General features: G+C 45.9%; 3 protein-coding genes across 4 annotated transcripts; all 3 read left to right on the forward strand.

Moving 5' to 3' along the window:
- Positions 1-3,293: 3,293 nt before the first annotated feature.
- Positions 3,294-5,695, forward strand: LOC112272366. The gene is made up of 2 exons (XM_024462946.1): positions 3,294-3,520; positions 5,201-5,695. Exons 1-2 carry the CDS (start codon positions 3,384-3,386, stop codon positions 5,376-5,378), a joined length of 315 nt encoding a protein of 104 aa, XP_024318714.1. The 5' UTR covers positions 3,294-3,383; the 3' UTR covers positions 5,379-5,695.
- A 12,892-nt stretch (positions 5,696-18,587) lies between these two features.
- Positions 18,588-23,510, forward strand: LOC100826387 (rho GTPase-activating protein 4). Of its 2 annotated transcripts, XM_024463527.1 has the most exons (6): positions 18,588-19,494; positions 19,565-19,702; positions 21,778-21,898; positions 22,009-22,128; positions 22,428-22,658; positions 22,736-23,510. In XM_024463527.1, exons 1-6 carry the CDS (start codon positions 19,091-19,093, stop codon positions 23,270-23,272), a joined length of 1,551 nt encoding a protein of 516 aa, XP_024319295.1. In that variant the 5' UTR covers positions 18,588-19,090; the 3' UTR covers positions 23,273-23,510. The 2 variants fall into 2 exon arrangements, with proteins under 2 accessions (XP_024319295.1, XP_003577833.1); XM_003577785.4 differs by lacking the exon at positions 19,565-19,702 and having other exon boundaries at positions 18,594-19,494.
- Positions 23,511-24,226: 716 nt separating this feature from the next.
- LOC100841366 lies at positions 24,227-25,453 on the forward strand. Its single transcript, XM_003576256.4, has one exon. It carries the CDS (start codon positions 24,512-24,514, stop codon positions 25,283-25,285), a length of 774 nt encoding a protein of 257 aa, XP_003576304.2. The 5' UTR covers positions 24,227-24,511; the 3' UTR covers positions 25,286-25,453.
- The last annotated feature ends 756 nt before the right edge of the window (positions 25,454-26,209 follow it).

Here is a 26,209-nt window from a genome sequence, read left to right on the forward strand (position 1 = left end):
TTTTTGCTCCTTGTCAGGTTTCCTCATTGTCGGCCGCTCAAAGGCTCTTGCTGTTGCAATTTGCAGTGCTTTGCTGTGCGTACATATAGCTGTAGTTAAGGTCAAATGGACGCTACCGGGGAGCTTCGTACATGTGTGCAGGCTTATAGGAAAAAGAATATCCTACAAAACCAGTTCTAACTCTCTAGCTGGTTAGACCCATCCCGATAAGCTAAGTATCGATCTCAAAGCACTCTGGTCTCCATGAATAACAAACTCCAATCCCGTTTGTGCGTGCGTGCAGGCGTGTTGTTCCTACACTATATACGTAATGTGGCACACACGCGTGTGCTTGTGCGTGCACGCATGCGTTGTGTGATCTACACTAAGATATGTATATATAGTTAGTCTGGGACACATGCGTGTGCCCGCGCGCACGTGCATGCCTGTGTTGTGTGATCTACACTAAGATATGTAGTGTGGCACATACTTGTGTGTTTTATGTGATCTACACAAAAATATATGTAGTGTGAAGCGCCACTGGTGTTGTATTCCCCAGCAGTTATGTTTTAGGCCTACAACCTAGGTAGATACAATCGAGATAAAGAAAAAGTAGAAATTTCATGTTGTACAAAGCAGTGTTTTATACTAGCTGTTCATAATTTTATTGCTTGGGGTGAATTCTGTTGGCACTATCTACCATACTCCTTGGAGTGTTCAACTGTTGCCTATATAAATGATGGTTTTATGTGACAAACCTTGTATATTTTGGCAGGAGCGCCGAGCTCTGGTGGAGCCACCACAGGTCAAGGTGGGAAGCAAAGGGTACCTTGATGTTGTGGCTGTTTGTAAGGAAGACTCGTCATCTAGTGGCAACGTACTGACCACCAGCGGTAATGTAGCCAGCGTACAAGCATGCAACACTTAGTACACCCATCACCTCGATCATCAGCTATATATACTCAGTCCAAACCGCATTGGCATTGCATTAGTTGTTGCCGGTGAACCAAAGGCATTCAGGGGTGCATAAAAACAAACGTGCCCCCGTTGCAGTGCCCGCGTGAGAGAGGTCGTTATAGAGGTCCAACGGACCGCCAAGCAAGGCAAGACGGATGTGGCGATCGTTATTGTTGTTGATGAAGACGATGCGCTTGTCCGCGGCCACTACCGCGCCTCGTGGTCTTCCATCGTTGTCCCACTAACATATGTTGTGTGGTATACACTTGTGTGTCTTATGTGATCTAAACAAAAAGAATATGTAGCGTGGCACGCACTTTTGTGTGTGAGTGTCGGTGTGAGTGTGTGTTATGTGATCTACACAAAAGATATATGTAGTGTAGCACACACTTTTTTGTGTGTGCACGTGCGCATGTTATGAGATCTACACAAAAAGATATGTAATGTAACACATACTTTTTTGTGTGCTGTACGTGGCAGGGGTTTGATGTCTTGTGAAATGTAGTGAAGGACATCGTGCTTAATTTAAAGGAAGAACGTACTCTTGGAAAATAAACCAGATCAAAAAGAAGAATTGATTAACCTGTAAATGACAACAACCATCCCACAAATTTCTTTCCGCGTAGAGGTTGGTGATTTGCTGGAGTTCAAATTGTCAAGTACACAATGGACAATGAAATGAAGATTGTTGACATATTCTGTGCGTAAGTAAATTCAGTTTGTGGACAACAAAGTTCTATTAACATAAATAAAGTGTAAGTACACCTTGGCACACGCGCACGGCGCGCGCATGTGGGTGCATGTTGCATACATTCGTAAATTTTTGATTGAAATTGGCAGCAGCGGCAAAAGGTCGGCCTCCTCCTGTTGCGCTACCGCCTCAGTGTTCCACGCCATTGCCTACACACGTGCCACGCCAGCCGCCTCCTCCTACGCTGTCGCCCGTTTGAGCCGCCTCGTCCTCAAAGGCTTCATGGCTAGTAGCAGAGATGGCAAGGAAATCTCGTGAAGGCACGCCTGCGAGATGGAGATTCCTGCATTGCTTGACTTAAAGACGACGATAACCTTTTTGGTTGCAAGATTGAGCTGCAAGAGGCAACTTCTACCCACAATGAAGACGACATTGCCACTCCTCTCCCCGAAGCCCTCGAACCTAATCAAGTTGTGTGCGACCCCAAACACCCAATCCTTCTTGTCAACCAGCACCCGCCTGCTCCAACTCATGAGCAAGCTACTCCTACTCAGCTGCATGTCAGACATCACTAGCATCTTAGATGATCGTGGCCAGCCTCCCGTCCGGAGAAGCTCTCGGGATGAGATTTTTTTCTAGAAATAGATACATGTGTATGCTACATATTTGTAAAATGTCAAGATGAAATATTGTGTTATGTGATCTACACAAAAAAGATAAATGTGGATCTACGTGTGGTTGCTGAAATACTCAGCCGAGGGGGCTTCATAGTAGAGATGGCAAGGAAATCTCGTGAAGGAACGCCTGCAAGATGGAGATTCGTGCATTGTTCGATTGAAAGACGATGATGACCTTTTTTGTTGCAAGATGAGCCGGATGAGGCAACTTCTACCCACAATGAAGACCGTATTGCCACCACTCTCACCGATGCCGTCAAACCTAATCAAGTTGTAGACAACCACAAACACCCAATCCATCTTGTTCAACCAGCACTCCCCGCGCCCCCCACCCCCCCCCCCCCCCCCCCGGCTCCAACTCATGACAAAGATGCTCCTGCTCGGCTCCACATCTAGCATCTCAGAGACGAGCACCGACAACCTCCTGTCCGGAGAAGCTTCTAGGATGAGCGATTGGTTGCCGGTGACGCTGCCGCATGGAGACCGGTGATTTTTCATGAACGGTCAAAAACATACGGAGAACATGTACCAAGGCTCATAATATTGGAAAATCATCATAAAACCCCAAAAAAACCGATTATAGACCACGAAAACAGCTAGAATATCAGCCGAAATCCTGAAAAATGTGCATAGCCCACGAAAACGGACAGAAGGTCTTTTCTTTTTACGGGCCAACAATCATGTTAGCTATAATAACCAGTTAAGGGAAAACTTGAGCTCCACACTACGAGGCCGAACAATCATGACAGGTATAGTTAGCAGTAACTACTTTTTGCTGGAGAGGACAGGTAATCATCTCCTTTGCAACTGCTAGCTCTCTGGCAGTGTTTGGGTGAAGGTATTCGTTCGTGAGAAAAATGAAGTTTCAATAAGGTCAACGCTAAATGCAAAGTCAATACAGCCCAAGAAAAGTCAATTCGAGTGGGCCTGCTGTTTTTCATAGGCAAGACAACACGGCCCAAGGCCTGGCGGCCCGTGGATCCGTGCTGCTGCGTGCTAAGAAAGCGATCGGTCGGCAGCACGCCCTGCTAAGCGAGAGGACGATTTTCAACCTTCCTGGCGGCGGCGATTGGTTGGCAATGGCATCCCTCTCCGACGGCCTAGCGGTCAGCCTCCTCCCACCAGAAATCAACCTTCCTCTCCGCTTGCCTCGCTCTCCACGGTTTCGCCAAGCCGCTGCCACCGTGCTCGGTCCGTTGGATCCGCAGGAGCAAAGGTGAGCACGTATGGCCTCTCCCCTTTTTTTCAGTTTAAGTTGTGCTATCACACTGGAGACTGTGTATTAGATATATTGCAGAGTTCGAACTGAACTGTATCGCCAGGTTTCCTTTTTAATTTCTGCGTGGACGCGATTCTCTCTAAATTTCACATGAACTGTTTATTTGATAGAGAGATTCAGATTTGTTTTGTACAGCTCCATCAGACATTGACCGATTGGAACGATGCAGTTGCTAGGCTGTTCTGAGATTGATGCAGCAAACATGACAAACTCATGCTGATCCATAAAAAATGGTTCAGATTATGCAAAAAGAGATCTGTCTAAAAATCTTAGGTTTACTGAGTCCTAAATTTCGCCTTTCTTGAGTACGGCTTCCTAGGAGCCTAGGATCTGTTTAACCTTTTGATGTACTAGTTATTAATAATCATTTTTTAAAAGTTAACAGTAACCAAAACCAACTTTTCGTTAACAATACCGCTGGAAACGTCAAATGTTTGCTAATTCGGTTTGCTGCGTGGTGCGGTGATGGATCCGGTATTCTGACTTGCGCACGAGTAATATTGCATCTATATATGGTTATCTCTGCCACTTCTTCAGCTTCTACCTCTGCAACTGGTTCCTTTGCTGCGGCAGCCATCGGCTCCTCAAGTGCCTCAATCATCATCAGCACAATGGAATCCCCATCTCCTTCTTCTGCATAATGAGCACGTTCTCTCTTTAGCTCCTTGTATTCAGAGGCAAAATGCCCCGTTGCATCATAGTTGAAACACTTGATCTTCGACTTATCAAATTTTCGATGCTTCTTCCGCTACTTACCACGGTCGTTATCTTTGCCGTGATGCACCGGTGCATGGTCACGTCCAGAGTTCTTTTTCTTTGCACCCGAACTGCCTGATGGTGCATCGTCCACTATCTTCTTGATTTTCCTCGAACAAGCGCAAGCAGCCGATCGCCTGGGCCATGCAAATCGTCTTCATGTCACCCCCACTGCTGAATTGTACCTATGATGGAGGAGAATCTTCATGGCATAGCCGCGAAAAGCAGCTTGACGACGGTCTTCTCTGACATCTTCTCTCCTAGCACCCGAATCTCCCTCACCAGAGAGCACTGAGCCGGCGTGGAGAACGCCGACATATTCTCACCATCCTACATCACAAGGCGGTCGAAACGCCTCTGTTTCAGCGCCTCCACAACGCGGTCCTCGCCGATCCCCATGACACCCGGATCGCTTCCCACGCCACCTTTGCAGTCTCGTACTCCACGATCGACATCATAACGTCATCAGGCATAGACTGAGATATTGCAGTTATGGCTCCTTGGTTGTCTCCTCATCAACCCCATCATCCTATATCGCCTCCCACACTCCAAGGTGACGAAGGAGGATCTTCATTTTACCTGCCCAAAGCTGATAATTCATCTCGGTGAGTTGCGGGTATAGGATCGGCACATTCTAGCCTCTCCTCTCGCTGCTACTGCAAAGGTATCAACATGACCGCGCGGCTGTGGAGGAAATCTCACGAAGGGTGGCTATGGAGAAGAAGGGGAAGAAGGCTTCCGACGGGGCTGAGCCTCAGCCGCCACAGGGAGATCTATTGCACGATCACGACGCAAACGGCACCCAGCGAAAAAGAGTGGTGAAGGTAGTAAACTCTGTCACGAGTGTAGATCTTATGACAGGGATGAAGATGAAGAGCATCAGCAGACGGTGGCGGTGAAGAAGGTTGTAGAGAATAAGTTGGTGGAGGTGAAGGAAGAGATAATTTTGGAGAATGAGGATCGGCAGCCAGCTTTCGTGGAGGTCCAAAAGAAGAAGAAGAAGGCCAACAGGGAAATGGTCAAGGAGATGAAGGCATGAAGCAGCCCAGTAGCATGGACAAAGTTTGGAAGAAATCAGGCATCTGCTTGGAATCCGTACAGAAGAAGAAACCTGCTTGGAAGAAGCCCTGTCTTTCACTATTTGTGTACCCATTTGCTGGAGCTTGCAAAAATAAGAAGTGACATTTGTGTTCCGAACACAAATCTTGCTCATTCACATGCATAGGATCTAATGTACCATTAACCAGTATCATCCTATAGACTTCACACATAAAGCAATGTCTTTCAATGTTTGTGTACAATGTATATCCTTATATACAATTCAATGTACATCTCGCACACTAGGCCATGCATTCCTGATATCTGTTGTGACACACTATGCTTATACTTGAGACCTGTACTAGTACCAGCACAAAGCGCAGCAGTGGATGATGTCCCACCTAATTAAGCTTAAGCCAAATATACTTTCACCAGAGTTACAGAGATCCCATCCCACCAATGAATCACGAAACAGAAAACATTTTGATGAGTTGCCTAGCTAGCTTAGCTTGGAGCATGAATGCATGCATGCATGGTCAGAAACGAAGGCAAAGAAATATAAGGAAACGAGATAATAATAAGAAGCATAAACAGAACTAAAAGCATAAACAAAAGAAATGCGGCAGGGACGGCGGAGTGGTGCTGCTGCTGCTACGCCGGAGAAGGAGCGTGCGGCGTCGACATCTGCGGCGGGCTCACGGCTGCGTTGCCGTCCACTTCGTCGTCGTCCAGGAGATGACGGGGGATGGCGCCGTCCAGATCCAGCCGAGGCATCTTGGGGATTTGGGAACGAGAGTGCGAGAGAGCGGTGCCAATAAGCAGAAAGAGGGCGACCGTTCTACATGGCGTTGCTGCTCGCTCTCGTGCTGAATAGCTACCCTCCAGAAGAGGCGGCGGTGTCAGTTCGTACTCATCCACTCCACGGGGTACGTCATGCCCGCCAGGCGCGTGTGCAACTGTGAACGAATGTGTTATGTGATCTACACAAGATATGTAGTGTGCGCGCGCGCGCATGCCTGTGTTATGTGATCTGCACAAAAGACACGTAAAATGTGGGCATGCTTGTGTTATGTAATTTACACACACAAAATATGAAGTGTGGTAGGAGCGGGCGTTATACATGTATAGAGCCCCAGCAGCTGGTTCGAATCTCACCGTTTGTATTGAGTACAACAACAAAACTCAAAAAAGGGGAATGGAATTAAACCCTGGACTTGATAGTCAGCATATAAATATCTAGGATAACTACAGTGTAGTAACGGTACTACAAGTTACATCAACACAAGGAATTGATTTCAAATTTATTTCATCTGTCTGTACGGAAAAAAAATCGACGCCGGGTACCATAGGCCGGATCGATCAAGGTGTACGTCGTCTCGATCTCTCCACAGATTTGCCTGGCCTAAACGAGCTAGTACGTGGTCTCGATCTCTCCACACATTTGGCAGTTTTGCTTGATTTCCTACAGGTGGGGCTCACCTCTTGGACGCCACGTCGCCCAACCCGATCCGGCCCGTTAGCCCATGATTAACCCCCCTCAGTCCGCTTCTCCCTCCCTCAAGCTTTCGGGGCCGACGTGCCGTCCGACAGGTGGGCCCCACCTGAAAGGATTCAGGTAAAACCGATACACACCCGATTTTGAGATGACCGAGACAACTTGACTCAAAAAATGTGATTATGTGGACGTTTTTCTTTAACTGTGATTCAGCGACACTGCCCAAAAACCGTGGTTCCGTGAACTTAATTTGTATTAATCCGTTTTAGTTTGCCTGCAAAGATGTACTACTGCGTATGTAAGCAGTTTGGCTTTGGCTTCCTATTTGAGCAACACGATTAAGCAAAATGTCCCTAGGTTATGGCTTTGGTTTGTGTTGCCAGTCCAAGTGCACGTTTCTGGTTCGCCAATTTGGTTTCTAGCTTTTTTTAAAAAAAAATTACCTGTAACTTTGAATCATTACAGTTACAATGCTTTAGATCATAGACTCTAGAAACTATAAGGTAACTCCTATAATTAAGAATTACAATAAATCTCTTAAAGATATCTTCGTTATGATATCATACTTTGCAACATGAAATCCTGCTGAGGCTTTAACAAAGAGACTGCAATCAGACTGTAGCAGCAACATTGTTACTTGGTATCACTGCACGAAGTTGATTACCTTTGAAGGTTTCGAAAAGCCCCTTGAGTCGCTCATCAACAAAGATCAGAAGCTATGAGCGTTGAACATACTTGGGCCGGGGATGATCCCCTAAACGTACAGGTCCACTACTACAAAACAGTTCATATGTGACGAGTCATCAGTGACGGGCCTTTCGCGCCCGTCACTGATGACCATCATCAGTAACGAGCATACCACAACCATCACTGATGACACGTCATCAGTGACGGTCGCGTGCTCGCCCGTCACTCATGACCCCTTATCAGTGACGGACACGCCACGCCACGCCCGCCACTGATGACCACTCATCAGTAACGGGCGCGGGAGGCCCGTCACTAAAGTTTCAGTTTGAAAAATTGCAAAAATCACAAGAACACACATCAGTGGCGGTCTTTACATTTGGGCCCGCCGCTGATGAACACTCATTAGTAACGGGCGCGGGAGGTCCGTCACTAATGGTTCAATTTGAAAAATTGCAAAAATCACAAGAACACACATCAGTGGCGGTCTTTACAGTTAGGACCGCCACTGATGACCCCTGGAGCCTTTGAAGATTGAAATAATCATAACTAATTCATAATAAATCAAAAAAATGTGACTCTTTTTGCCAAAGTCTTATTTTTTCCTGCTTAACATGATGGAACAATAATATCATATGGTAACATTTTAAAAATGACATATGTAGTACAATCTTGTTATTTCTGATAGTTGAACTTCAGGTTTTAAGCCCAAATGACCAATATTTTGTCTATTTCTATGCCATCGTTCATGATAATGTATCAATTTTTTGCACATGTGTGCGTCTTGTCATAAAACAATATTGCCAAAGAGGTTTACACATGTTTGGTTATATTATATGAAATATGAAAAATACAAAAAAAATTTCATGTTTTCCCTCGTCAGTGACGGGTTTTATAGCTGGGCCCGCCACTGATGCATTTTTTGGGCCCAACAAACCAAATCGAGGTCCAACCCAATCCCGCGCCTATAAAATACCTCCGTAACCCTAACCCTCCCTCATCTCCTCCTCTCTCTGCCCCTGCCGCAGCCACCTCCCTCCCCCACTCCCAATCTCCTCCCCCAACTCCCGATCTCCTCCCCCACTCCCGTCTCCCTGCCTGCTGCCGCCGCCTCCCTCACTCCCATCTCCTCTCCCTGCCACCACCACCTCCCTCCCAATCTCTCCTCGGTCTGTCCCTCCTGCAGGGAGTGGCGGCGGCGGCGTCTCCAGCGAGCGGCGGCATGGGTTAGGTTTGGGCTGCAGTGGGTTGCGTTCGGGACTAGCTAGGGTTCTTTTTTTTCCTTGTGTTTCATCCAATTTTTGGATCTTGATGTGAAGCAATGCCATATTCTTGATCTGATTTGTGTCCAAGCTATGGTTCTTGATCTGATTTGTGTCCATGTTGTGTGTTCGATCATCTCTATTCATCGATTCGTTGTTGGCTGGGGAGATCTCCGAGTTTTGGGCTGCCTGCAGATGCCGGCGACGGGGAACGAGCAGGGATGCCTGCTCCTAAGGCATGAGCATGGCGACGGGAACGTGCGGGCTGGGCCAAAGTCCAGCCTTTTTTTTTAAATGTGAAAATTGATATCAGTGTCGGTCCCTACAAGGACCCGCCACTGATGTGCATAACATCAGCAACGGGCTGACTGCCCGTCACTGATGTGCCCCACATCAGTAGCAGGAAGTTAGTGATGGGCGGTCTGCCCGTTACTGATAGCTATTTTTGACCGTTACTGATGAACGTTTTTGTAGTAGTGGTCGTCGAACCGCAATATCTTCATCAGAACGCCGGAGAGGTATTTCAAAATTACAAAAGATAAAACCAGCAAAAGCACCATGACACACTAACAAAACCTCAACAGATACGTATAAACGGATCTGCAAGTATACAAACCCAAGATCCACAAGATCGGGTACACTAAACCAAAATCTTTGACTCCACAGCAACGCCCGTTGAGGCACCACCACAGCAGAGGAAGAACCAGAGTACCGTTATTCATGACGGCATCGCAACCTCCGCCAGTGCGTTGCCAATCGAAACCAAACAATTGAAATAAGCAAACACTTCTGTATACTCTTAGGAGGAACCGAGGTTCCTTCACCTCACATCACCAAGACGGTGGCCGGAGGCGAGGGAAACGCTAAATCTTCAGCGGTGACGGCTAGGGCAGAGCTCTCATGGAAAACCTAAAAATTTCATAGTAATGTAATCATTTCTAATTTGGTTTCTAGCTAGGCTAGCCAGCACTGTTGTGTACTCAGTTGTTGCTCATCGAGCCCATGGATCAATCTTACGTGTGAGATCTGTCGATGAGGCCGGCGTGGCTTGGGGGCCGAGTTGGCTGGCAGCCCAACTGTGGATCAAAGGTCATCGCTCGTCGGTGGCCGGCCCAATTATCGGTCGCAACTCACAAGCTGATCTGGTGCTCGGTGGCAACTGTACTTGTTGCACCTGCGCAGTTCCCCAACAGTGACAATACGTAATACATTAACCAGAGCTGCCAGCTTGTACTACTTATCCGTGTCAACTTTTACCTTTTACTAGGAGTAGTACTAATTAATTAACAGCGGCCTCCTTTTTCAGAAAACAAAACTAACATCTAAAATTGATCGTTGCAGCTTTGTCAACATAAGCATATATTTCAGTATCAGGTTCGTAGGTATGTGAACAAAACATCGGAAATTAGTTTGGACCCGAGAGAGTACTAAATTGCACAATGTACTAATGTGCAACTAAGTCAACTAAGTTTTTTTTTTGAGAGAAACTAAGTCAACTAAGTAAGGTAAATACAGAATGCAGAAAAGCCCATACTGTAGACAAAGTAGTGGGCTTTACATTACATGGGCTTTCCGGATTTTTCATTAGTAATAGGCCAGCTTTTTTTTTCTGTAAGCCCAAGTTTGTAGTTTTCTCTGTGAATTTTAAGTATAGATCAATAGGCCTTTAGCCCAAGCCCACCACACCCAATGAGATACCCAACGGGCCTCACTTCTTTGCGTCGCCGGAGACGGGCACACTCCTCACTCAGGATGCTGCTTCCCCTAAAAAAACTCAGGATGCTGCTATGCACATCTTAATTAAATTCGTTTCACTGGTTAAGGTAGCTGCAAATGTATGCAGCCAAATACAATCATGTGTAATTTTTTAACTGCTGCAGATGGTGCTGTAAATATGATCAATCGTCAGTTTTTAAATATAGGATCTTCTCACCTAATTTATAGAAAAAACTATCAACACCTATTATTTAGAAACGGAGTTAGTAACTTCTCCTCAACCCTAGTAAAGTACCAGAAGCTAGCACATCTTATTTTCAGAAATGGAGTTTCTAATAAGTTATAAGTTTAAAACAGTCTAAAATGTTTGCTCTTATTCATATGTAGTGCTGCTATACTGTGTACCATTGCTGTTTCTTCCTGTCCAAAAGACAAAACCAGGAAAGCATATCAGTCTTAAGGTACTGAGCTCCAAATCTTCTCTGAAATTTGAATACAATCATTAACTGTTTGTCTTCTGTTGCCAGTTCTCAGGTGATCCACGTGATGGGCAGAAGGATCCTATGCTTTTCTCAGCATAATGGATCGACTTCAACCTTATGCAGGTTAATTTCTATCATCTTAATTACTCCTGTAAATGGCCTGACACAACTTCTCTCATTATTGGCCTCTGCATCATTAAGATGCGTATATATGGTCTAATTAAGCATAACTTGTCTCTTACACGTGCTGAAACTCTGATGTTTTTCAAGCCAGAGATTTCTGTAGTTCTTTTTTCACGTTTATTTAAGTTGGGGAACGAGGGGGGGGGGGGGGGGGGGGTGTGTGTGTTCCAGAGCGACAAACATATACATGTCTGTAAGTATTTCCCTGCACCCGGCTAGCTCACAAGAGGCTTTTTTTTCCACAAGAATAGTCTTTTGAATTTTACTGAAATTATGGAGATAAAAATTACTCACTCCATTCCTAATTTTTTTTAATTTTACTGAAATTATGGAGATAAAAATTAGTCTCTCTATTTCTAAATTATTGTCGTTGTTTTAGTATAAATTTGAACTAAATAACGACAAGAATTTATGAACGAACGGAGTCTATTTTACTTTCTACATTTTCACTTGGGTGAGTACATCCTAACAGGTCCAAATCCTGGTAAAAGGAGTATCCAATGATCCTAAAAAGTCCTGACAGACAGGAGAGAAAGGAGAGACAGAGAGAGCTATGGTTGGAAAAAAAGGGATTTTGATTTCTGTGCCCCTCTTTCCTTAGCTGTACTTTGTTATACCCGAGGCCAGAAACAATGCTCGCTGCTACATTTGTTCGTTTCGCGATTCCTCGCGAATGCCCTCACGGAGCACTTGCTAACGGTCAAGCCCCTTTGACCGTTTGGTTCTGACGGGTGGGCCGCGGGGAGTGCTGACAGGTGAGCCCGGAGCCACGTTTCTGGCGTGTGGGGCTGCGAGGAGACAATGCAAACAGGCAGGTTTTAACGGGTCTGGTTACCTTACATGCGGGCCACGTCCTGACAGGTGCGGGAGGTCGACTTAACTTACATGTGGGGCGACGAAAAAAGTGACAGGTGGGTCTGTCGCCTATCTCTCTCACCCCTTTCCCAAATACGCCGACTCCCCCGCCAAATACGCCTCCGTGCTCGCCCTGGCAACGGCGCCGCCAGATACGCCTCCGTGGGCTCGCCGGCGAGACTTGCGAAGGGAAGCCTATCTCTCTCATCCCTTTCCCAAATACGCCGCCGCCCCCGCCAAATACGCCTCCGTGCTCGCCCTCGCAACGGGGCCGCTAGATACGCCTCCGTGGACTCGCCGGCGAGACTTGCGAAGGAAAGCGGCGTCTACATAGCCTAGTCGAAGAAAGCAAATTCTAACAATTAACGACATTAATATAAAACTTTACAATCACAATTATGGAAGCGATCACATCACAGGCAGTTCAATAAAGCGGTTCATCATCATAGAACAATTCATCATCATAGAACATGCAGTGCAAATTCTAACAATTAACGGCATTCATATAAAACTTGACAATTAATGGCATTCATATAAAACATCGCGGCCGATCACTGCTGGCCGCCGGCTTCCTCCACCGCTGCCACGCCAGGCTCGTCAGGCCCCTCCACCCAGCGCCACCTTCGGCATGACGTACGGGATGCCGTGCATCTGGCCGGCATGGGGGAACGTGTTCGCCGTGTTGGTGTACACGTTGTACAGCGTGACTGCGATAAACTCGCATCCACACCAGTACACGCGGCCAAGGAGGTACTCGGCGTCGTGGCTGTTGGTGAGGTGCAATAGTATGCCCGTGTCGACGCCATCCTCTCGAAGCTACTCCATGCGGTACATTGGAGGGCCTACGGCCTCCCTGTGTAAGAAACCGGTGTGGAGGAAGTCCCTGACCAGCGCCATCGCGCTCCTGCTGCGTGACATCGCCCACACTTGGAGTGTACGCTCCACAAGTACGCCCTGTGGGAACAACCGCTCCTCCGTGAGGAGCGGCGGGTGGAAGGTGTGGCCTTGGAACGCCCTTGCCCGTCGGTTAACCGCACAGAAGAAGTGGAGAGAGGTGAAGATGTGTAGAAGAAGGAGAAGATTAGAAAGAAGTAGTTCCATGGCGCCGGGTTAAATAGCGATGGTAAGGGGAAGGGGAGTGCTTTCCGGTGATGAGTGTTGGGTGGTGGGCTTTGAAAGCGGTTTGCATGAATGCTCAGGGACTCTTCGCCGGAGCGGTTTGACTTGCGGAGGCGTGCGCGGCGGCCTTGCATGGGAAACTGGCGTGTGTTGGCAGTTGCAGGGACTTGCATGGGAAACAGATGTGTTACCGCGTGCCCCCTGGCCTTCAATATCCCTTAATTAATAGGGAGCTTGACTTGCGGAGGTGTGCGGAAGTCTCTCGAAAGAGCTCTGTGCCTACATATTCCATGCTATCATTCCGGCCTTTCCATCTTGCCTTCTTCCTTGATACTAAAGATCCATCGACATGGCGCGGTGGTCTGGGGACTCCTTCGAGTGCTCCACCATTGAAGCGGAGAATAGGGAGCTCGACGGAGAGAGTCCGTACCGATGGACGGCATTCTTGACTTCATCGGACGAAGATGAAGTCCGTAGTAGGCGGCGCTGCACTGGCCGCGGTGGTCGTGGACGCCGTCGGTCTCCACCACGGCGTCGAACTCCGACGCTGCCTCCGCCTCCGCCAATGTCTGGCATCAAGCGAGGCGGCCGTAAAAGGAAGACCGTGTCTCCATCGCCGGCCCAGCCTGCTCCTTCGCCGATGGTACGTCAACCGGCCCCGCAACCTGCGCCACCGCCTCCTCCACCACCGGCGCCTCCAGCCCCTCCTACGGCCCCGCCGTGCGTCGCCGCCTCCGCTGTCGCCACTGCCACCCTCGCCGCTGCCGTCGACAGTACAAGTCTTCGTCAAAGTGCTCCGGTCGTTGATCGGTCCACTCGAGACATGTACCAAGGCCTTGGAGAAGATCACCATGAGCGTTGAATAAAATTCCATATGTATTTTTCCTTTTTTATATATTTCTATATGTAATGCTGGAGAGATGAACTATATAAATATATGTATTTTCAAGATCCATTCGAATTTTTTTTAGTTAGATTAAATCTCGTACAGAAATGAACCGCAAGAATCGTTGATAATGCAAAAACACTAAAAATAATAATGCAAAAACACTGAAAATAATAATGCAAAAAACTGAAAATAATAATGCAAGAAACACTGAAAATAATAATGCAACAAACACTGAAAAAAAGTGAGTCTGATTACAACTCACTCTGGGTCCCGCTTTGATAAAGGAAGGAAAAAGAAAAACAAGAAAAAAAAATGAGCAGTAGCTTTTCAGATAGGCCTAGAACCGGAAGGAGATCCTCTCACGTAGCCTCCCCTGACATAGAGTCACTGACATGTGGGGTTGTCAGGCATGAGGCCCACCTACCAGTGATCAAACTGCAGGGTAACGTACGTCAAGGGATCCATGTCCGAACCGGCCATAACTATCAGTGTCGGGTGGCGGGCTTTTCTTGACCCGCCACTGATAGAGTTTCATCCAATTTTCAAGTGCTGGGTCCAAAACGTTTGTAAATAAAGGTTTAGACCATATAAGAATTTCTGTTTGGTAACCTTACATGTTACTTGTTCTTCTCAAAGAATTTTTGAATTTCTGGAGCAATTTTACTATATTTCGTACATATTTTGGATTTTCACCACATTTCGGCATTAAATGAAAAATCACTTTTTTCAATACATTTAACACAAGAAATTAATTTAAGAAAGGTCAATTGGACCCACTGTAACCTATTAGAACGCAAACACATAGGTTTCAGTGAAAATTAAATATTTTATACCTTGATTACTGTGATTTACACTTAACTCAATAGTATAATAATGTTAATAATATGAAATATTTGTTCGAAAATTACGATTTTCTGCAAGTGTCAATTTTTAGTGATACATTCATCAAGTAAAAAAATCAGAGCATTATCTAAATTTCACAATGTACTTCATGTACATTGCACCACATCTCCCTCAGGTGGTTCTGAGAAATTAACTCATTTTAACATTTGGATTTAAAACTTTGTCCAAATCTTGTAAAATCTAGCACACTAAGCACATTTGATATGTATTGCATGTATGCTAAAGCATTTTCAATTTGGACGTGTTTTCATATTTTTTTGAATTTCAAATTCAGTTAAATTTGTTATGTTTGGGTCTAAATGATACGACATACATGATTTGAAGTTGTGGAACAGCCATTGGAAGTATGCAAACATTGTTAGTACTTGACTCCTCCAAGAAAAGTTAAAAAAAAACTCTTTACTTTTGCAGATTTGAATGGATTTGAATGGATTTAAATCCTGGTCAACGCGAAGTCAACTTTCTCAAATGGATTTGAAATTTCAACTGTGTTCTTAAGTTTTGGTGTATTTTCTATTGGTGCAATCAGAAAATAATTTGGAGAAGGTCGAATCTTGGGGGTTCTTCCAACTGCAACCATTTTGGTGTGCTGAAATCCCTGTTTTCATGCACAAATAGGTTTGAAATTGGACTTAACAAGATGGAATCCAATTTTGCTCGACTTGTATGGTCCAGACACAACTTTTCTTCATTGATTTTCTCATCATTCTGTTGAGTTCCATGGGTTTATCTATTTTTCATAAATAAACTCAGAAATTCAAAAAATGTACGAAGATATTGTATCCCAAGTCCAGAAAATCTCATATTTGGTGGAAACACTTGCGATGCACTCACAAAGCTGCCTAAATCTTCTAGGATTAGTATTGCACACATTTGACATCAAAAATGTGAAAAACAAGCAAACTTTAGTGAATTTGATATTCAAAAATTAGCAAACCATTTCAGAAATAAAAATTAAATGTTTTATACCTTCATTGCTGTGATTTACACTTAACTCAATAGTATAAAAATGATAATATGAAATAGTTGTCCGAAAATTATGATTTTCAGCAAGTGTCAATTTTTAGTGAGACTTCATCACATAAAAAATATCAGAGCATTATCTAAATTTCACAATGTACTTCATGTACATTACACCACATAGGGAGATGTTGGAGAAACGATTCATTTTGACATTTGAATTTAAAACTTTGTCCAAATCTTGTAAAATTTGGCACACGAAGCACATTTGGTATGTATTGCATGTATGCAAAAGCATTTTCAATTTGGACGTGTTTTCGTATTTTTTGAATTTCAAATTCAGTTAAATTTGTTGTGTTTGGGCCAAAATGATACGGCATACATGATTTGAAGTTGTGGAACAGCTATTGGAAGTGTGCAAACATTGTTAGTACTTGACTTCTCATAGAAAATTTCAAAAAAACTCTTTACTTTTGCAGATTTGAATGGATTTGAGTGGATTTAAATCTTGGTCAACGCGAAGTCAACTTTCTCAAATGAGTTTGAAATTTCAGCAGTGTTCTAAACTTTTGATGTACTTTCTATTGGTGCAATCATAAAATAATTTGGAGAAGGTTGAATCTTGGGGGTGCTTTCAACTGCAGCCATTTTGGTGTGCTGGGACAACCAAATGTGACTATTTTTTCCCTGGTCAATAAAGTGAACCTTCACAAAACAAGTTGAAATTTGGTCATCTTGCATAAATTTCCATTCGGATTCCATTTGTGCAGTCTGAAATCAGTTTGTAACAAGTTCACTTTCTAAGCTTCCTCCAAAATTGTCCTTTTGGGTGGGCTGGGACAGCCAAATGTCGCTATAAATTCCCTGGTCAACAAAAGTCAACCTTCTCAAAACATATTGAAATTTGGTAATCTTGTATAATTTTCCATTCGTTATTCATTTGTGCAGTCAGAAATCAATTTGGAGGAAATAAAATTGCGAAAGAAATTCATAGGACATGATAAGTGCCGATAACAGTACATGCCCAGGTTCAGATAAAGAGCAACAACCTGCTCTTGATCAGTACAAATAGGTAGCTTCGGACAACATACTAATACATAGACAACATACATCAAAATCAACATGGATTAAACAGAACACAACATCAACATGGATTAACCTCTCCTTTTGGAGGACCTAAGCCATCTACAACGCCAGCAAAACAGGGGAACTCATGGAGGCGAGTGAGATCTCCTCGCGGTATTCTAGAACCACCATAGTCCAGATAAGATTCATCATCTGAAGAAGAATCAGAGTAGTCCATGTTGTTGTGGTCCGAACCATCGGTAAGAAGATGAAACCTATCGACCACTTCATGGACGTGGACGATGACACCGAACGACACAACACGTCTGGTTTCTGGTTCTGCCCCCGCTGCAATTGAATCATCAAGGAGCTCATCAACATATTGAGGAGCTGGTTGTGTGGCTGAAGTAGGCACTCTAATCAGCACCCGCTTGGGGATGGCACAAGGATCACGCATCCATGCCCTGAGCTTCACGCAGCGCAGATCAGTCCTAGGCAGAATTGCCACGAACTCGCCTCCTAGCTGATTAATCAAATTCTTCACAAATTCCAGCTCTTGCGCATCCTCCATCAGTCCATCCAAGCTAAGAACACAACTAAATGGCAGTTTTGATTCCTCTCCACGGAAGATGGAGGTCCAACGGCGAAATGAGATGTCATCGGCAGGGCACCTGATGTGCATCGATTGCATCACCGCTGCCGTGCAATCATCACTCGAATCAAAGAGAATCAGAAAGTTGTCGGGTGTAGGACATACCGTGATGCGCACTCCCCTTTTGAAGTTGCAGCGCTGCTTCAGAGCTGCCATGACCTCTTCAGCCGAAGTGGCCGACGGATTGAGCATTGATCCTGTCTGGATGGTAGCAACGATGGCTTTACCTCGCAGCCTCGCCGCCTTCTCTTCCATTCCGGAGGCACGGGAAATCACTATCTCGGCCACATTGGGCCGGATATCAGGCTCCCGCGGCAAAATATCTCCTCCTCGAATCGGCGGCAGCTACCAACGTTGTGGTGCGGAGGTGGGTTAGTGCTCGCCATCGCCACCTCCCGTTCATTTCTACACACCTACTAGCCGCAGCGCCGTCGTCGTCCTCCGCCGATTTAGGGTTCTGGTCGGAATTTGGGTGAGAGTAGAGGAGAGCAAGTAGGCTCCAAATGTAAGGAAAGATGACACTGGCCCCGCCTGTCATCTGAAGCCTCGTCCCACCTGTCATCCTTTGGCTCGGCCCACCTGTCATCCTCTGGCTCAGCCCCAACGGTCCGCCTTTTCTCGGCCCACCTGTCATTAACGATGACCGCCCCACCTGTCAGGACACACGGACGTGGCCCGCATGTAAGGTAATCAGACCCGTTAAGACCTGCCCGCTTGCACAGTCTCCTCACAGCCCCACACGCCAGAAACGCGGCTCCGGTCCCACCTGTCAGCACTCCACGCGGCCCACCCGTCAGAAGCAAACGGTCAAAAGGGTTTGACCGTTAGCAGGTGCTCCGTGAGGGCATTTGCGAGGAAGCAGAAAGCGAACAAGTGTATAAGCGAACACAGTTATGAGGCCAGCATTCCTGAGAGCAGAGCTAGGACAGTCAGGGGCACAGAAATAAAAAAAAAAAGCCATAATGCTGTTCGGTGGACAGAAAACAGAAAAAAAGGCCCATTTTCCTGCGGTCAATCTACTTCCATCTTGCCTAAGCGTGAATGGGAAGCAGCCGAAGGAGAGTAGTGATGAATTTGATGATCCTATCATCGTCTTCTTCGTCATCATCGATCCAGACCACCACCACCAGCAGCAGCAATAAGCACTGACCCTCCCTTCAAGCTCAATCCAGCTCCACCTCCTGTCCACTATCATCAGTTGAGCCACCAAACGCACGACGAGATTAAAAGTCCGCCCTTTCTTCCCTCTCTCGATTAAAGATCTCTTCCACAGTTCCCCCACTTGGATTTTTAGTATAATTCTAGCGCGGCCGAGAATTCGATTTCTGTTGTGGATTCTGGACCACCGCCGCAACCAAAACCAATTCCCCAATCGAGAGCGAGCACCAAGAACTCCACTACGAGGATTAACAATCGGCTCCGCAATAATTGCCGGAGGGAGCAAAGCAATGGCGGAGGTGGCGCTGTTCCGGGGCCCGACCAACCTCGCTTCAACCGCAAGCCGCGGCTCCCCTTCCCCCTCCTCCTCCTCTCTGAGCTATTTATCCGACAGCGACGTGCTCCAGAGACGCAGCAGCGCGGGATCTGCGGAGAGAGAGGCCGGAAGAGGATCGCCGCGGGAAGAGGAGGAGGAGCGGTGGTCGTTCTTGGCGCTGCTGCTCGAGCTGCTGCGGAAGTCGCTGCTCCGGTGCATGGCGGACGGCGGCGGCGGTGGCAGCGGAGGCGGGATGGAGATAGGGCTGCCCACCGACGTGCAGCACGTGGCGCACGTCACCTTCGACAGGTTCCATGGCTTCCTCGGCCTCCCCGTCGAGTTCGAGCCCGAGGTGCCCCGCCGCGCTCCCAGTGCCAGGTCCGTCTCCCCACTCTCTCCCACGTTCATCAGCTGGTTCTTAACTTCTAATTCTGTATTAGTTTCGCAGGCTACAAATAGATGTATCCGTTGTTCTGAATTCAGTTGTTTCGGAGGATCCAGTGTTCGGTTCCGAATTGAATGTGAATTCGTTGAAAGACGCCATTTTTAGCCTCACCCTTTTGCATATATGGTGTTGTTTGTTTCGGTATGAACTATTGCAGAAATGATTGACGTTTGTTCAGAAACGGCAGTTCTGTTTACTAAAAGTTCTGAAGTTCAGATAGGGTTCGCCTGAAATACTGGTTTTTAATAGATCAGCAGTTTTCACTTTTCAGTGTCCAGACGCTACTGTTTGCATATTTTCGTTGTGATTTTACTCGCTGTGGTGATTTAGATAGCATTGTTTGCATAGCAACCTGTGATGATTTGATCTGAATTTTGGTGGAGTGGACAATTGTTCTTTGTTTTACAGGTGGGATTTAGATAGCATTTGAATTATGTGTGCATTTGGTAGCCTGAGCTGGGACTGCATTATGATATAGATCAACTGTTTATGATATTGGGCAGGATTTGCACCACCACGAGTTAGTTTGTGTTCTATCATTCAAAAAATGTTAGTTTGTGTTCATTAATAATTAGCCAATCATTGCTCTCAATGCCTGTTATTGAAAGAGTTACATGATTTTCCTGTAACTGGTTATCTGGCAAGGAGTAGCAGTATCTGAAACTTTAAATGAGGCTGAAAACGAAAGGGCACACTCACACAGAGTCTTGTTTTTTTTAGGTAAAGAAAAAAAAGACCAGGATCAAATTTTAAAATCATAAAGCTTCTGCATTCAAGTAATGGCAACCATTTTGGTCACTAGCTTCATCTTTTGCTGTCCTTTGCAGCATTGGCATTTCGTAGTGTTCCCACCAACTTCAATCCTGTTTTGACTTGTAAGCAAACCCACCAAAAGAAACTTTTGTTCACTCAATATCCATGTATTGTGTTAGGAAGTATGTATGATTATTTTAGTATGCTTCCAAAATCAAAAGGCAACAGTTTGTGGCACACTCCTGCCGTTTGTTAAGTCTTACTTCTTGTTGGATTAGCTCAGCTGTACCACCTATTGGCATGTTTGGTAGGAGCGCTTATGCTGGCTATACCTATGTATGGAGTATTTCTACTGAGGCTTGCATTCAGTGCACAATTTATACGACGGTGCCGGTAATACTCCACTCTTTTATTATTTTTATCCCATGCTCGTTATGTATACACAGTAGGACACACATGACCTGGCATATAAATTTGTTGAATCCAATCTAATAAGAACGAAGGTGTCACCGTGAATGGAACACCCAGATACTTTTAGGAATTCTGTTGATTGACCTAGGTATGTCAAGGACTAGATTATTACATGCTCTTCAATATAGGAAGATTGAAAGAGAGACTGTTAGAAATTTTGTGATTTGGTAATGACATATTTTGTCTTGATCAGAGGATTCCCGCACCTTGCTTGTTACCATTTGTCTGTATCTGTTTGTTGTGTTTTGCAGACTTTAGTGGCCTTAATAAAAAAAATCCTGCTTCACGTTCCTTTAGAAAAAGGAAAAACATGGCCGAAAAAAAGGAAGTAAATATGTATATTGTATTGTTGTCTTGTATTTCGAATTCCAGGATGTGATTATTGCTTCTAGGCAATCTAAAAATAATAAGCTAAATGGTTCTCTATTCAGTTTCTACTTTATAGAAGGATGGAAGCATATTTCCTAAAAAAGAAGATAAAGTGGCACAAACACCTAGAACTTATCTTCAAGTTCAAACTGGAGGATTGCTAGTATAAGATCAAGAGAACTGGAGCATATGAATTGTGCTTGTTCAGTAGTTGGGAAACTTCGGGAATGAGCAAACGTCCTGACTCCTGAAAGAAAATGAAAAATATAGTCTCCTTACGAACTTTAGTTAGTAAACCAATATATTCAACACCTAAATTGATGTGAATTGTGCTTGCATTTATGTTGATGTCAGGTTTTTAAGCATGCAACAGTTTGCAGAGGTCTTGTATAACTTACGAGATCTGAGTGTTCTTGCATACCATCGAAATTGTTGAACTCTGTTTCTTCAAAAGATACCTAGACTTGTCTTAAAAAGCAAAAAGGAAATGATACCTTGGCCTCACTTGCAAGGTTCTCCTATTTTTATGGAAAAGTGTCACTTGGAGCATTATTATTATTTGTTCCAGTTCATGTTTACTTGTGCTGTTGGTGTCCTTCAGCTGATTCAAACTTGAAATGCAGCGCTAGTGTCTTCGGAGTTTCAACACAATCAATGCAGTGTTCATATGATTCCAGAGGAAATAGTGTTCCGACAATTCTCTTGATGATGCAAAGACGTCTTTATGAACAAGGCGGTCTTCAGGTATCGTGTTTTAGCATTTTAATTGATTCTTACTTGTGTTTTTATCAGTGCCTTTTGAGTAGCTTGTTCTGAGTTCTGATCAGTTTAGTGTTTTTTTTTTAACTTTGCAGGCAGAAGGTATTTTTCGTATAAATGCGGAGAATAGCCAGGAAGAGTTTGTGAGAGACCAGTTAAATAGTGGAAATGTGCCGGATGGCATTGACGTTCACTGTTTGGCAGGTCTAATCAAAGTAAGATTTTTTCTTCTGTCATGTAGCTTATGCCATTCCAATGACAGCACCGAGCACCACTTATTAATGTTTGTCCAATGCTGATTCCACACCTGTCGGAGATTCCAGACTGTTTTCTAATGGAAACCAGAGTTGCGGCTTCTTTTCAACATTCTTGTGTTGCAGAATCCAATGCTGCTTTTGGGTGCATCTGTGTGGTCTGATCAACTTATTTGACACCAAAAGTTTATTGTCCTTAAGTCAGTCAGCACTCTTAATGATAAAATTATGCCCATTCCTTACATTTTTTATTGTTTCAGGCCTGGTTTAGGGAACTCCCAAGCGGGGTGCTGGATTCTATCCCACCTGAACAGGTGATGCAATGCCAATCGGAAGAGGACTGTGCACGGGTTGCCAAATGCCTTCCACCGACAGAAGCAGCCTTACTTGACTGGGCTGTTAATTTGATGGCTGATGTCGTCCAAGAAGAACAGATAAACAAGATGAATGATCGCAATGTTGCTATGGTTTTCGCACCAAATATGACTCAGGTGATTCATTGTCCTAATAGCATACCAAGCAACGATCACTTACTTGGATGCTAACTGTTTCAGACATGTAATTGCAGATGGCAGATCCTTTGACTGCACTGATGTACGCGGTGCAAGTGATGAATTTCCTCAAGATGCTAATACAGAAGACCCTCAAGGATAGAGAAGAGTCCAACCTCGAGGACATATCTTTGCCCCAAAAGGACTCGTCTGATGAAAATGGGCATCAGAACCCCAGCCTCCCCCTTGATTGTCAACCTGAGCAAGCATCCAGGCGTCCCTCTTTCGTCAGCGAGGAGCCCGTTCTGTACAGTCCTACACACAGTCCTGAAGACAAGCCTGTAGCTTCTACTGTCCAGAAAAGTAATGTCCCTACGAGCATGGAGAGCTCCGCTAGTTGCTCCGAACCTGCTCCCGCTACTGCTGATGCTTCCTTTGCTACAGCTGTGAACTCACTTCAGGGCAGAGGGAGCCGTAGCCTGAATAGCAGGAGGGCTAGAAACGGCAAGGGGCAGAGCGGAACACGCGGCGTTACTACAGCTGAGAAATCAAGGGGTGTGAGCATCGTGAGCCGGATAAATTCCAAGGCCGAACGGATCGAAGCATGGAGGTAGAAACTAGAGGCCAGAGGCCATCTCCAATTGTTGTTGTGTAATAGATGACTGACCCAGTGTTCCCTTGCACATTTGTGAATTTTCGACGCACTTTTTTATTCATCTTTGGATCATGATCATGTCGTTTTGAGATCCACCCCCCTCCCCCCTTTCCTTCACTAACTTATGTCTTTTGCTTATGAGTACTTTGTGGCTGTTTTAGTGAATGAATGATTGAAACAAATGGTCCTTTTGTACATGCATTTCTCACTGCTTGCACTCTGAACTCTGAAAGTGTCTGAACTTTTTGAACTGAGCTCTCAGTCTCAACAGTTGGATACATGCTGTCTTTCACTGAATCAGATAGCTTTATTCTTCCTTCTCTCCTTCATTCTTTTCGTGAGTCGAATCTGTGGCGATATTTTCCAGTTTTCAAAAAATAAGTTATTCTACCGTTTTCTTCTTTTCATTCATCGTACCCGCCAATAGATGTTCTTTTTTCCAGTTTCCACAAAGAAAAAGAATTTTCTGAAAGAAAATTCACTGTAATGCATAATTTTCCATCTAGCTTTCACCTGCTCGTCTATGAGTGGAACAGATTCCTCATGTCTTCAGTTACATTTGACACTGGTCTGATGCTCGGTGACAATAGCATCAGTGGCCTGAGAAAACCATCCCATTTCCTCGGAAGTTTTCCACCACCGCGAAAAAATGTCTGAATTCTGCTCACAGTGTGCACCATTACATCGACAGGTTCCGGATTCGTGCCCCAAGATCAGGTGAATGCCGATCTTATCGGGAATTCCATTCCTTTCTTGCCACTACGAAAATATCACCATCACATCTGATCTAACCTGCAATGCATTCAAATATAAAAAAAAATCTTCACTGCAGATTAATATCCATGTAGTTCCATACATGCATTGCAGCCTGAGAATTCAGAAGAACACTCACAAACGCTGCAAGATGCAAGTTTCCATTTCCTGTCCGTCAAGTTGCAGCTGGTAGTATATACCAGCTCCACTAGCCAAATAAAGGGGAAACGGAAATTCCAATTCCAATTTCCATTTGCAATTGCAAATTGGCAACCATCTGGCTTTTGTTGGGAATAAATGGATGCAAATTTATTTGGCCTCTGGCTCTGGGTACTATAAATACCTCTCTTCGTCAGAGATTACTCGAGCAAACATCTGACAGTCACGGAAGAATAAAAATCGCAGCTTTGTGTTGCATCTGAAGAGCAACAGAGTGTGTTGGATCATGGCGCACATGGCGGAGGATGGCGGCGCGCTGCGGCGGCTGTTCGAGACGCCTCCGTTGCCGTTGCCGGAGAAGAAGAACCCGACGCTGCTGGAGGTACTGGCTGCGTGCAGCCAGCAGCAGAAGAAGAAGCCGGCCGTCGACCCGGCGTCCTTCACTGAGCTCTTCGGCGAGCTCCACTTCCGCGAGAAGCCGGACTCGCCGGCGGCGCACCCGGATCCCGCGACGGTGTCGTGGCTGGACGTGGCCGCCGAGGCCGAGAAGAGGAGCAGCGGCAAAGACAGCGACTCGTCGTCGCTGGACGCGCTGCTGCGGCCGGCGAGCGCCGCCGCCGCCATGGCGGGGGGCGGGGTGAGGCGGAGCGAGAGCTTCTCGTCGGCGTCGCTGCTGCTCTGCACGGAGGGGCTCGGGTCCGAGAGCGCCGTGGACTCGGACGACCTGGTCAAGGACGGCACCGGCGTCGGAGACGAAGACGACGAATCTCTCCGTGGCAGTGAGGGGAAGGAGGAATCGGCGGCGGCGGAGGAGGAGGCTCCGCCGCTTCGGGCGGCGGCGGAGTTCCCACCGGCGATCCGGTCGGTGGGGCGCGGGGGCCGGCCGAGCGTGTGCTTCAGGGCGTCCAGGGGGGAAGGGAGGTTCGTGCTGACACGGGTGGTGATCCCGGGGAAGGAGCTGCTCCACGCGTCCCGCGGCGGGGGGCGGCTCAGGCTCCAGTTCGCCGACGCCGCAGAGGAGCTCGCGCTTCTTGCCGCCGGAGAGCAACACGAAGGGTGAATTGAACGAATTAGGCAGCTGGCAGTAGCGCGCAGCAGCTGACGATAATTACTCTTAAAGTTTTGATTCTTACTGGCATAATCACAATCAATGCCAAACCTCGTACCACCAATGCTATCTACGCTCACCTTATTTACCAACCATGTGTCGCTCTCACTTTTCCCTTAAGCCTCCGCACGTACTTAGTAGATGGTCCAAAAAGCAGATGGGTCATCTGATCTCTCCTCGTCTTCCACTACGGGAAAACATCACATTGCCAGCGGCAACATGGCCGGCGGTTTTCTATCGGGCCGACGGCAAAGAGGCCAGTATGCCGTGGGCCGGCAGAAAAGCCCACGGCATAGGGTGGGCTGCCGGCAAATCCTCATATAGGCCGTCGGCAAAGGACGGTTCACGGCAAACAAATCCTGCACGTGGGCACGCGTGCGAGGTTAACGGCGACGAAACGGCCGGTGTGAAAGAAAAAAAAAAGCTATCTTTGCCGGCGGCCACCAAAAAATGCCACCGGCAAAGTGATTCTTTTTTCCCGCGGCGTGCCATTCAAATTTAGACGCGCGCGTACGAATTAAAAAAAAAAACCTATGTCGGAGGCCGGCCGCCGGCAAAGGCCACTTTTTTTTATTTATTTTCCAAAAGTCCCTCGTTCGAATTGAACCGAACAAAAAAAAAGAAAATAACTCTTTGCCGGCGGCCACGTTAAACAGTCGCCGGCAAAGGCCAATTTTTTATAATTTTTTTCCAAAAGTCCCGCGTTCGAATTGAACTGAACGAAAAAAAAAGAAATTAACTCATTGCCGGCGGCCTCGATAAACAGCCGCTAACAAAGGCCAATTTTTTTTAAACTTTTTCCAAAAGTCCCCAGTTCGAATTGAACCGAACAAAAAAAAGAAAATAACTCTTTGCCGGCAGCCCCGATAAATAGCC

The sequence above is a fragment of the Brachypodium distachyon genome, chromosome 4 (genome assembly GCF_000005505.3).
Source record: "Brachypodium distachyon strain Bd21 chromosome 4, Brachypodium_distachyon_v3.0, whole genome shotgun sequence".
Taxonomy (NCBI): Eukaryota; Viridiplantae; Streptophyta; class Magnoliopsida; order Poales; family Poaceae; genus Brachypodium; species Brachypodium distachyon.